The following is a 10985-nucleotide window of genomic DNA, read 5'->3' as shown; positions in this document are numbered from 1 at the left end:
CACAGCAGTTACAACTTCCCTTTAGTAAGGGCAATGCCAGCACTCCAGGCTACAAGAACCAACGGCAGGTTTATCTCTGTGCCACAAACTCGGTGATGGGAGGAACGTCCTACGGCTAGGACTCCGGTCTGGTCTCTTAAGGGGACGATCTAGATGTCTGTTTATTTCGTTTAAGTCCTACTGCTGCCCAGACCAACAGCCTCTTCCTTTTCGTGAGCGACCTGAATCAGTGTAAGAAGTAGCCTCTTCGAACGCTCCCCTGGCTCCCTGAACTGATTTAATCCCCCGAGAACTCTGCCTTGTATCGTCTCCTTCTTCAGGGCCCCCGTGGGGGAAGCAGAGTCCTGATGCCGGAGCTCTCCAGGGGGCTCTGCGCACCTGCAGGCGCCTCCCGGCCCCTCTCCCGCCCTTTGGCAGGAAGGAGCCAGGTGTGTTGACGCCACGCTCAGGCTCAGCATCAAGTCCCTGCTGTCCTTAGCCACTTGCAACCTGGTGCTCAAGCCGGGGTGGCCATTCTAATGTTTGGATCCGCAAATGCACTTTGTTTTTATTTTTTGTGTCTTTATATTTTTTCTTTATTGATTTTAGAGAGAGAAGAAGGGAGAGGGGGAGAGTTTTAAAAAATAAAAATTGTTAAAGAAGCCCTGGCCAGTATGGCTCAGCGGTTAGAGCGTCGGCCTGCGGTCTGGAGAGACCCGGGTTCAGTTTCCGCTAAGGGCACGTAAATTAGGTTGCAGTTTGTCCCCGGCCCTGGTTGGGTTGTGTGGGTGGCAACCACTCGATGTGTCCCTTTCACGTCGATGTTTCTCTCTCTCTCTCCCGCTCTATCTGTGTCCCTTTCATGTCGATGTTTCTCTCTCTCTCTCTCTCCCGCTCTATCTGAATAAAATATTGAAAAATATCCTCGGGTGAGGATTAAAATAATAAATAAATAAATACAAATAAAAATTGTTTAAGAAGCCCTGGCCGGTTTGGCACAGCGGTAGAGCGTTAACCTGCGGTCCAGAGAGACCCAGGTTCGGTTCCCGCTAAGGGCACGTACCTCGGTTGCAGTTTGTCCCCAGCCCCGATTGGGTTGTGCGGGCGGCAACTACTCAATGTGCCCCCTTCACATCGATGTTTCTCTCTCTCCCTCCCAGTCTATCTGAACAAAATATCGAACAATGTCCTCGGGTGAGAATAAAAAAAAAATTGTTTAAGAAAAAAAGCACAGTAGACTTCTGATCTGTTTATTTGGAAGCAGCTGGGAAGACGGTGGTGGCTGAGGTGTTATGAGACGCATCGTGTTGGTGACGTCACAGACGATGAAATCCTCAGCGGCCACGAGAGCGTTCCCCGAGGCAGGGCCACCGAAAGGCGTGCGCACCACCGTGACCGCCTCTGCCGCACAAGTACAGAAGAGGTGCCGGGCAAATACAGCTGTCGTCAACTGGAACCCGTTCTGAGTGGCTAACGTCATGCAAATCGTCTTAAATACAACGTGCTCATCCACATCACTCTCTCATCCCACACCAGTAACCCAGCCGCCCCGCGCCAGGGCCGAGCAGACTGGTTGGGAAGGGCCATCACGGGGCTCAGTCCACGGGCAACGGACGCCCGTACGTGGGAGCAGGAACCCGGCCTGGGAGGGACAGAGAGAGGTGCCCAGAGTGGGCTTGGCCCAGAGCAGGGACCAGCTGTGTGGACATCTTCCTCGTCATAGTGGCCTCGGTTTCCTCATCCGTGAAGCAGAAGCGAGAACGCCCCTCGGCCGACGTGTGCCTGACCTCACTGCCCATTCCTGAGACGCGGACACGGCCCCGTAGAAGAGATGACGGTCCCGCACATGATGGAGCACTTGGCGGTTTTCTCAAGCCGTTCATGTGTCATCACGTGGCCATAGCAACCTTGCCAGGGAGGGAGGGAAATGCCAGGCCATCGGCAGACACGCTCCACTTTGGAGGCAGAGAGACTCCGCGCGGGCGCCCCGGGCACAGCCGACCGGCTACGTGTCCTCATGAAAGGCTAGCTTAGCCTCTCCCAGCCCACGCACCTCACCTTTACAGGGGTCAGCGGTGCCTACCTCAGGACACAGAACAGACAAAGGATGCCGGGTGGGCGCAGGCAGAGAGCGGATGGTGAGCAACAGGGTCTGGCGGCAAGGGGAGGTTCAGAGCGGACGGACAGTCAGGATGGCCCGGGACGGAGGGCGGCTGGTGCCGCTGCGTCAGAAGGAAGGAGACTCAGTCCACGCAGTGCGTTTGTCCTACTGGGTAACGCGTGTTCCCGGTGAGCCTAAAACGACCCACTGCATGTATGCCCTGAAGGGAATTTGTCTCCATCTAATTTTGTATCCTTTCTGTTTACTTCTCAGTGACTCAGAAAGTAATTTTCCCTTTTCCGTCAGACACTGGGCTCAGAACCTACTATTAACTATGTTGCCTCAGTCTCGTGCACAGGAGGAAATCACATTCTGTGGACCATCGACATCTGACATGAACACGTTCTCAGCGTAGCTACTGGTCCGCGGCAGACACGAGGAGGCGGCTCCGTGGATGCGGAGGACGGCTCTGGGCTCTGTCGTCCTGAGCCAGTCCCTCATCATCCCTGAAACTCTCATTTCGTCTGTGACATGACGAGTCCTGGGTCAGCTCACCCCTCCCAGAGCTATCACAGTGCGGCCGCGGAGACTCTAAGGGACAAGACACACGGCCGACGTGGTCACTGGTCAGGCCTCGCCCCACTGAAAGGCACAGTGGTAAGGAATCGAGGGGAACATTCAACTAGGGTGTTAAAGGAAAGTTGGGCTGCACAGCCTTGTAGGGTGGGGCCTCCCTGAGAGCGACACAGAACAGCGTGAGCCCCTCGACAGGATTCCGTTACCCTGACGGCTTCTGCGCCGGCAGCCGGCAGGGCCCCGGAACTGGCCGTGCCTTCCCGCCCGGTTCTTCCTGGTGCTCGCACGTCTCAAAGCTCCGACCCTGGGTCTCTGCGAGATGCACCTGCTTTTCAAGTCCTCTCCCACCCCCACGTCGGCCTCACTTACAGACCGCGGCTTTTCTCCGGCAACGTGCCCCTGCCCCCGTCCCTTCCTAACCGCCAAGCCGCGCGGACACAGGTTTCACGCACGCAGGCATCTGAGGCTCCGTCCTGCTGTTTCGAAAGAGCCAAAAGTAAAAGCCTCTTGTTCTGAAGGAAGCTCTGACCTCCTTCGGGTGCAGACGCAGAGAACTCCAGGGAGGCCTCGGGTGAGGTGGTGTTTCAGCTGCGCCTGTCCGGGACTTCCCCTGGGTTTGGTTTACTTGTCGGCTGGCCGCTGGCCGCGTGTGGACGGCGTCAGGACAACCCCGACTGTGGCCGACACAATGCACTGCACTGAAAAGGCAGAGCACTGGGAACCCAGCCTGCCCACCTCGAAGGACTAGGGCACAGCGACACACAGGGCCGTCCTCGGAACAAGTGCCGGCTTGTGCATTTACACAATCTAGCCCAGTGTGGGCGGGGGGGTGGACTCCTACTCAGTAATCAATAGAAGGAGGAGACAACCAATGAAGGTGGAGATAAGAAAAAATACGAGCCCTGGCCGGTTTGGCTCAGCGGTTAGAGCGTCCACCTGCGGTCCGGAGAGGCCCGGGTTCGGTTCCTGCTAAGGGCATGTACCTCGGTTGCAGTTTGTCCCCGGCCCTGGTTGGTCGTGTGGGTGGCAGCCACTCGATGTGTCCCTTTCACATCGATGTTTCTCTCTCTCTCTCTCCCTCTCTCTCCCTCCCACTCTATCTGAACAAAAAGTGGAAAAATGTCCTCGGGTGAGGATAAAAAAAAAAAAAAAGGAAAAATACGAAAACAAGTACGAATTTCCTATTTAATAACCTTTCCCTGAGGCCTTCTTTACAAAAACCCTTCCTCTGCCTCAGCCTGTAACTCGGTGGCATTTGTCGAGACCTCGGTGGACGAAGCTGTAACCACCAGGGAAAACAAGGGTTTCCACAGCACGATCTATGTCGACCTGTTAACATTAACCTAACCCTGAAACCAAAGCACTGTAAGATGACACACACGGTCATCCATCACGGCGTCCCCATGCTCGCCCCCCTGTAGGGACACCCCTCAGCTGCCCGGGGGTGCACAGATCAGGTTTCACGGGGTGACGTGCACTGACCCACATGATTTTGAGCAAAGTGAACCATGTCCAAGCAGAGGCTTTGGGTCATCACATGGCTGGGCCCTTGCTGGCTTCCCCTCCGCCAGGAAAATGCAAGTCCTTCCTTCAGACACCACGTGGACCGAGCGGTGGGGCAGGCGGCCCCCAGCAGCCAGGCTGTGCACACGAGAAGTAAATCTGTGTTGCTATAAACCACGGAGACATCGCCTACCCTGCCAGTCAACTACAGACGGCCCAAATGGAAATAAACGGATCGGGAATGAAGTCCCCTGCTCCCCGCACGATCGCGTGACCACGGCTGGGCTGGTGTTTCAGCCCTCACAGGACCAGGTGCTGGTCATTCTACTCGAAAGTCTCCCCACTGAAAGGCAAATCCACACCCCCCCGGAAGGCAACGCAGCAAAACACAGAGCTGCAAGCTGCCACCTGATGTTTTCATGGTGTGACTACAGAAAATTGTCAGACAGTTGACCTTACTCGTCTATAAAAGTCTAGAAGATACTGGAGACACTTACTTGCGTAAATCTGATAAGAAGCAAACAAGAGAAACCGGATCAGAGGAGACAGAACATGGGCCATTCTGACTCTTCTGTTTGCGGGCCGCTTGCTTGGCCGCGTGGCCGGTGCCACGGCTCCGACGTCTGCACGGACACCATGACACGCCCGTGGGCCTGGGGGAGGAGGACAAGGCACAGAGTCCTGTCCGTGCTCAGTGGCATCCAAACTGCAGCTCTGCTTGGAGACTCGCTTGGTCCCCCAACTCTGCCATGTTGAAAGGTCCCCAGAGAAGGTTCTGGAAACTGCTTGTGTCGGTTCTCACATGAGGCAGAGCTGGGAGCAAATACTAAGTGACCACATTGTCTCCTGGTAACGGGGATCCACGCTGAGCTCAGAAATGGGGCGGAGCTGTGTGGCTAGCCACTCAAGGTCCCGTGCCTCTTCCACTGGCCCAGACCCTCCCACCCTCGTGAGGGACCCGCCCCGGCCTTCGACTTCCAAGTAGTGACTTAATTCTGTATTTAAACAAGTAGTTTTCTACCACAAAAGATCAGGAACATTCAATAACCCTATAAAACACGAGGTCAAATATTTTTTCAAATATTACCTATCCATGTTTTTCCCTTGAGTGTAGCAAAATTAGCATTTAGTAAGAACCACCCATTGCTCACGGAGCTAAGGGTTCTTTGGTTCATTTTAAGCTGCATCTCTCATCGTCAGAACTTTCCGGGCTATGTGGGAAGAGTCTTCAGAAGTCTGAACAAACCGTTCGCTGGATTATTCTGAAACGTGCGACTGTAGGAAGAGCCGTTTGCCTACCAGACCCTTCTTCAGTAATTCAGACACTTTCAATCCTCAGTCCAAAGCAAACTTTCCAAAGTCAAACCACTCGCAGAACTAAAAATATAATCGAGTCTCCCAAAAGAAGCTCCAATCCTCGGCGAAAACAGACCTCAAATTCTTAATCCCGTGTCCAAAAAAAAACTGGACCAAGCATCGACGATTTCCAACCCAGAAAGCCACAAATGGTTCTCATTTACTCTCCTCCCGGGGTATACGGCTCAAATAAAAAATTTCCTGAATACCCCAAATTTCAGATGCAGTTTGGAATGCAAGGGATTCATAACGCGATGCAGGAAACATTATGATTTCTCTTCCCAGCTCAGGGCTGCTGGGACGCAGGCCCCGGGAGACCGCCCCGCCCATGGCAGGCTGTCCGCTCGCTGTGACCCAAACGTTACACTCTCTGCCCCCAGGACACATGGGATTTTGAGCTCTGAGCCACCGGCTACTCCAGCTACTGTTCAGGTAGGAAGAACGTTACCTCGGGGGAGCTGACAGAGCCACACCTCGCTCCACGGCCAGGAACAGGTCACTGTGTATCTGTCCCCTCTTGCAAAGGCCAAGCTGGGTTAAATGGGAAGAAGGTTGTGTCCTTCCTTCCGCACCAAGCACACGGACAGCCCTCGGAGCTGTGTTCTAACTGAGTCCCGGTGTGAAGCTCCCGAGCCTCGGGCCAGCCTGGTCCGCTCGGGTCTGCGCACCTCACCGTCAGGTGAGCAGGGACCCCCCGGACGGCGCAGGCCCGTCGGCCGCCAGGAAGGACACGCACCGCCGCGGAGGAAGAAGTGCGGCCCGGTGTCCGGAGAAAACGTGGAAACCAGGCGGCTGGGAACTGTGGCCGCTCAGAAACAGAGACCTGTACGAGGCGCCAAGATTACGAAAGTTTTATAAAGCATCGAGGGGGAGCCCTGGACGGTTTGGCTCAGCGGTTAGAGTGTCGGCCCACGGACCAAAGAATCATGGGTTCGATTCCGGTCAAGGGCAGGTACCTCGGTTGCGGTTCTGTGCCCGGCCCTGGTCCAGGTCACGTGGGAGGAACCAGTCGATGTGTCCCTCTCACGTCGATGTCTCCCTATCACGTCGATCTCTCTCTCTCTCTCTCTCTCTCTCTTTTCCACTGTGTCTGAAGATAAACGGAAAAATATCCTTGGGTGAGGATTTAAAAATCAAGGCATCAAGAGGGCAACTGCAGGAAATAAGGTGGAGATCAATCCACGCCTGCCCCTCCCGAGAGGGTCCCTCTCAGCAGGACGGGGCGACTCCGAAGCAGGATTCAAAGCCCAGCACCTGACACCCCGAGAGTCTGGGCAGTGGACAGAGCTCCCATCTGACGGGACAAACAGGAACGATGGGAACTCAGCTACAGGGACTCGCAAAGCTTAAAGTCATGACCGAGGCAGAGAGGAGAAGCAGCTACATGGGAAATAAAATTCATATCACCTGAGACCAGCATTAAAGCACCTACAAAACAGCAGGTCACAAAGTCAGTTTCAGAGTTCCAGAGGCAATTTTGAAGTTAGAAACATTTGCAAAGAAACACAGACTGAACCTATAAATTAAAAGTATGACCTGAGATCACGTGAGATCAGTTTGCCTCCGGAAACTACAATACCATGTAAGATACTTGAAAAAAAAAAAAAAACACAAAAATTAATGTCTCCAAATTAAGAAAAGCTCTGTCTACATTGGTGGCTGGTTGACTGGACAAACGCACGCCCTAAATAATTTTAAAGCGGTTTGAATACACCTGGCTGCCAAAAGATGCGGTTTTCCGTCCAAGCCAACCCTCTAGAAAGAGTCCTCTCTCATTTTTCCGTACAAAGAGAGACATAACTGGACAACCACCTTGGTTAGCCAGTACGTATCTGTACTGAACAGGTGTGGTGGCCCCTGCCATCAGGTCACATGCCTCTGGTCACCTGAACACCCAATCTGCTTCCTCTCGCCTCTGCAGGTTTGATGCTTGGAACCGAGTGATAGTGGCATAAGGCTCTGTAAACAGTAAGCTCTCGGGGCGTCAATACCACGATGGACACCGAGTGTCCAGGACATCGCAGAAGGTGAATACGCAAAGAAATGTCACCTCCCCGATTCTTTCTCTCCTCCCTTCCGCAGCTGAAAATCCAGGCACTGGGTTTTCCCATGTGACCCGTCCATGTCTGGGCAGAAGATGACACCTCTGCATTCTCTTCATCATTAGCCCAACAGCTTCCAATAGCAGAGCCCCTCTGAAAACTTCTCTTCTCCCTTGGACTCCCGCCGAGGGATCACCTAAGTCCAACTCCCAGGTTATGTCCAGCCTGGCAGCACTACCTGCCCCACCGGGGAAGGTTAATGTTGTGTTAACTTGGCTGGACCACCGGGTGCCCAGACCGTTGTCCTAACGTTCCTTTGGGTGTTTCTGTGAGGCGATTTTCGCGTGAGATTGACATCTAAATAGACGGGCTTCAGTAAAGCAGACTGCCCTCCATGGTGTGGGTGGGCCTCGTCCCAGCAGTCGAAGGCCTGAATGGAACAAAACGGTGCTCCACCCCCAAGCAGAGAGAAGTCCCCTGTTGACGACCTCCCAACTGGGGCATGTGCTCTTCTGGCCTAACAGTCTGTGAGGCAGGACATCCGTTCCCTCCGGGTTTCGATCAGCCCGTGACCTCTGGACTCAAAGTGGGACATCGGCTCTGCAGACTGGGGTCCTGCCGGCCTCCCCCCCCGCCTGAGCCACTTCCGTACAGTGACTCTCTCTGTGCCTCTCCCTCCCTCCAGGTAGGTAGGAAGTTAGACAGACAGACTAACAGAGGCCCCACGGGCTCTGTCTCCCTGGGGAACCCTGACTAACACATTTTCCTTAAGAAGCCCAAAGTCTGATTGTGGGGATAAACCCAAGGAACCTTTCTCCAGAAGGCCTTTCGCAAACAATGACACAGGCTATAGTGCTATGAGCCAAATAAGCAATCAAATTAAAAAGGTATCAGCAAACACTCAGGGAATGAATGAACAGTGCTTGACAGCGTGACCTGCCACGGACAGTATCAGAGGGCGGAACCCTTCCCCTCCGGGGTGGCCATGAAGCGGGGGAGGCCAAGGTGCTGCCCGTCCTGCCCTTCCTGCTACGGTGACGCACCGAGATGTGTGCGCTGCTATGAGTTAGTTCCTGTGGCCGAGCAGGCCAACGGGAAGGCCCCCGGAAACACGGGGTGCAGCTGTGACAGAGAGCAAGCCTAGCACACGCGACGCCAACAAGCTCACCTGAATGGCAGCCAAGTTCTTTTGCTCCTGCGACGGTGCCTGGTGAACGAAGCGAAGCCAGTTGGAGTGTCGCGGGTTGGTGGCATCCAAGATGTACAGGACCTCCCCCTGGCTCCCACGGACCTGGAACACAGAAGCCCCCGAGGTGACTGTGAGGTCGGCGGCGGCCCTTTGGACACACGTCAAGGTTGGAATGCGGCGTTTTCGGGCAAGCGCACACCTTTCTTATTAACAGGTGTTGAGTGGATGCCGGATTAGCACCCCCGCTTCCCCATAAACAGACGCACCGACTGAGCCTACTGTTGTGTTTGGCAGGCGTCCAGGTGACTCACAATTGCAATCAACTCTCAGAAACATCCTGTGCTGACAGCCCCCTTCCGGTCAAGATTACTTATTTGTCGGTTTATCTTAATTCATGTGTCGCAATTGCCGTTGTTGAGGGGGTACCGTCACCGCAGAAGAGGGTGACTGCTGGGCTCCCGGTTGGAGGGGGGGCTGGAGGACCCTTTCCACTCCCCTCTGCACCTGCCGCGGACCCGTTCCCACACCAGGGAGCGCGCGGACCTCCCGGGAGGAGCTGATGTGCACAGGGCCATGATTTCACATTTTTTAACTCGCGGGTGAACAAACCTAGTTCCATTTTGTCTTTCTGGCTTGCTTGTTTCATGCCGTAAGCCCTCCTCCTCCGTTCTACTCATCTTTGCACTGGGGGTGGGGGGAACCTGCCGAAGGAGCAGGTACCACACTGGACATTCTTCAACCCGGGTGGTTCAAATCTAGCTTCCCCGGAACCCGGCACTGTGGGTGCAGGGCACTGGCTCCCTAATGAAACATCTCCCGATCACCCCATGCTCGCTGTGTGATGATGTGCAGCCGGGATCCAGGGTGGGGGACAGCGAGGGAGCACTTAGCTCTCCAGATCTCCAACACCAAGGAACCCACCGTGACACAGACTTGGGGCAGGAAAAACAAATTCCAGATCTCTAAGATGTTGTTGTATAAGATAAAGCACAACCAGCCCGGAAAAGACATTGTCACGTGCACCTGGACAATCGTTCACTCATTTGACCAACACTTGAGTCTCTACCCTGTGCCCGGAACTTGCTTACGGCCGGACTCTCTGGGCGAACAAGGCAGACGAAGGCCCGGGTCCCAGCACCTCTAACGAGCACCACCTACGGGGAAGCACGGGGAGACCCACCGAGCAGAGCAGGAGGAAGGGGTGAGACACACGGGCTCTGGCGACGAGGTGCCCAGGCAGGGCTCCGAGCGGGTGTCCGGGAGGAGCTCCAAATGAAAGGGACACTCCAGGGGAGGGCGGGGGAAGGCGTGTCCAGCAGAGAAGGCACAGATCTGAGGCAGGTAGAGAGACACTGTTGGAGGAACAGCAACAAGGCCACGGCTGGAACAGAAGGAGCTCAGAGAAAGTGGGGGGCACTGGGATCCGACAGGGAGCACAGGTCAGATCCTGCAGGCCACAGACCATCCACGGAGGTCCTTCAGCTGTCCGGTCATCTGCTCACAGGACGCTCATCTGCACTGCAGCCTTCTCCTCCTGGGACGTCTACCGGAGACGTCCAGAGACAACCTAATCCAGCCTTTCTCTTTCCAGAGCAACCAAATCCGAAAGCTGCAGACAGATGGCTGTTCTTTTTTTTTTTTTTATCCTCACCCGAGGATATTTTTCCATTTTTTGTACAGATAGAGTGGGAGGGAGAGAGAGGAAGGAGAGAGAGAGAGAGAGAAACATTGACGCGAAGCGACACATCGAGTGGCTGCCACCCGCACGACCAACCAGGGCCGGGGAAAAACTGCAACCGAAGTACGTGCCCTTAGCGGGAACCGAACCCGGGTCTCTCCGGACCGCAGGCCGACGCTCTAACCGCTGAGCCAAACTGTCCAGGGCCAGATGGCTGTTCTTAAAGGCTCCATTTATCTACTTTAATTTGATACCACACCCTGAGGCAATACATGGAACATTTTTAAAGTCTCACAAAGAAAGAAGATTCAAAGTTCCTTCGTATCACATTCCAGCATCTAACCAACCTTTGCAGCCAACGTGTATTCTTTGTTCCTATCAAAACACATCGTCCATGCCCTGGCCGGTTTGGCTCAGCGGTTAGAGAGTCAGCCTGCGGTCCACAGAGACCCGGGTTTGGTTCCCGCTAACGGCATGTACCTTGGCTGCAGTTTGTCCCCGGCCCTGATTGGGTCATGTGGGTGGCGGCCACTCGATGTGTCCCTTTCACATCGATGTTTC

At 54.7% G+C, this 10985-nt stretch overlaps 1 protein-coding gene across 2 annotated transcripts in view; it reads right to left on the bottom strand.

The window, feature by feature from the left end:
- PRDM5 (PR/SET domain 5) overlaps positions 1-10985 on the bottom strand; it is a 100018-nt gene that overhangs the window by 65219 nt on the left and 23814 nt on the right. For both annotated transcript variants that reach the window (XM_036240952.1, XM_036240953.1), the window contains exon 3: positions 8726-8848. In XM_036240952.1, the coding sequence (XP_036096845.1) occupies positions 8726-8848 (123 nt within the window). The remainder of the gene's footprint in view (positions 1-8725; positions 8849-10985) is intronic.

Source organism: Molossus molossus, unplaced genomic scaffold, assembly GCF_014108415.1.
Source record: "Molossus molossus isolate mMolMol1 unplaced genomic scaffold, mMolMol1.p scaffold_m16_p_4, whole genome shotgun sequence".
NCBI classification, from domain to species: domain Eukaryota; kingdom Metazoa; phylum Chordata; class Mammalia; order Chiroptera; family Molossidae; genus Molossus; species Molossus molossus.
The sequence above is the reverse complement of the archived record's forward strand: the minus strand, read 5'-3'. Positions and strand labels throughout refer to the sequence as shown.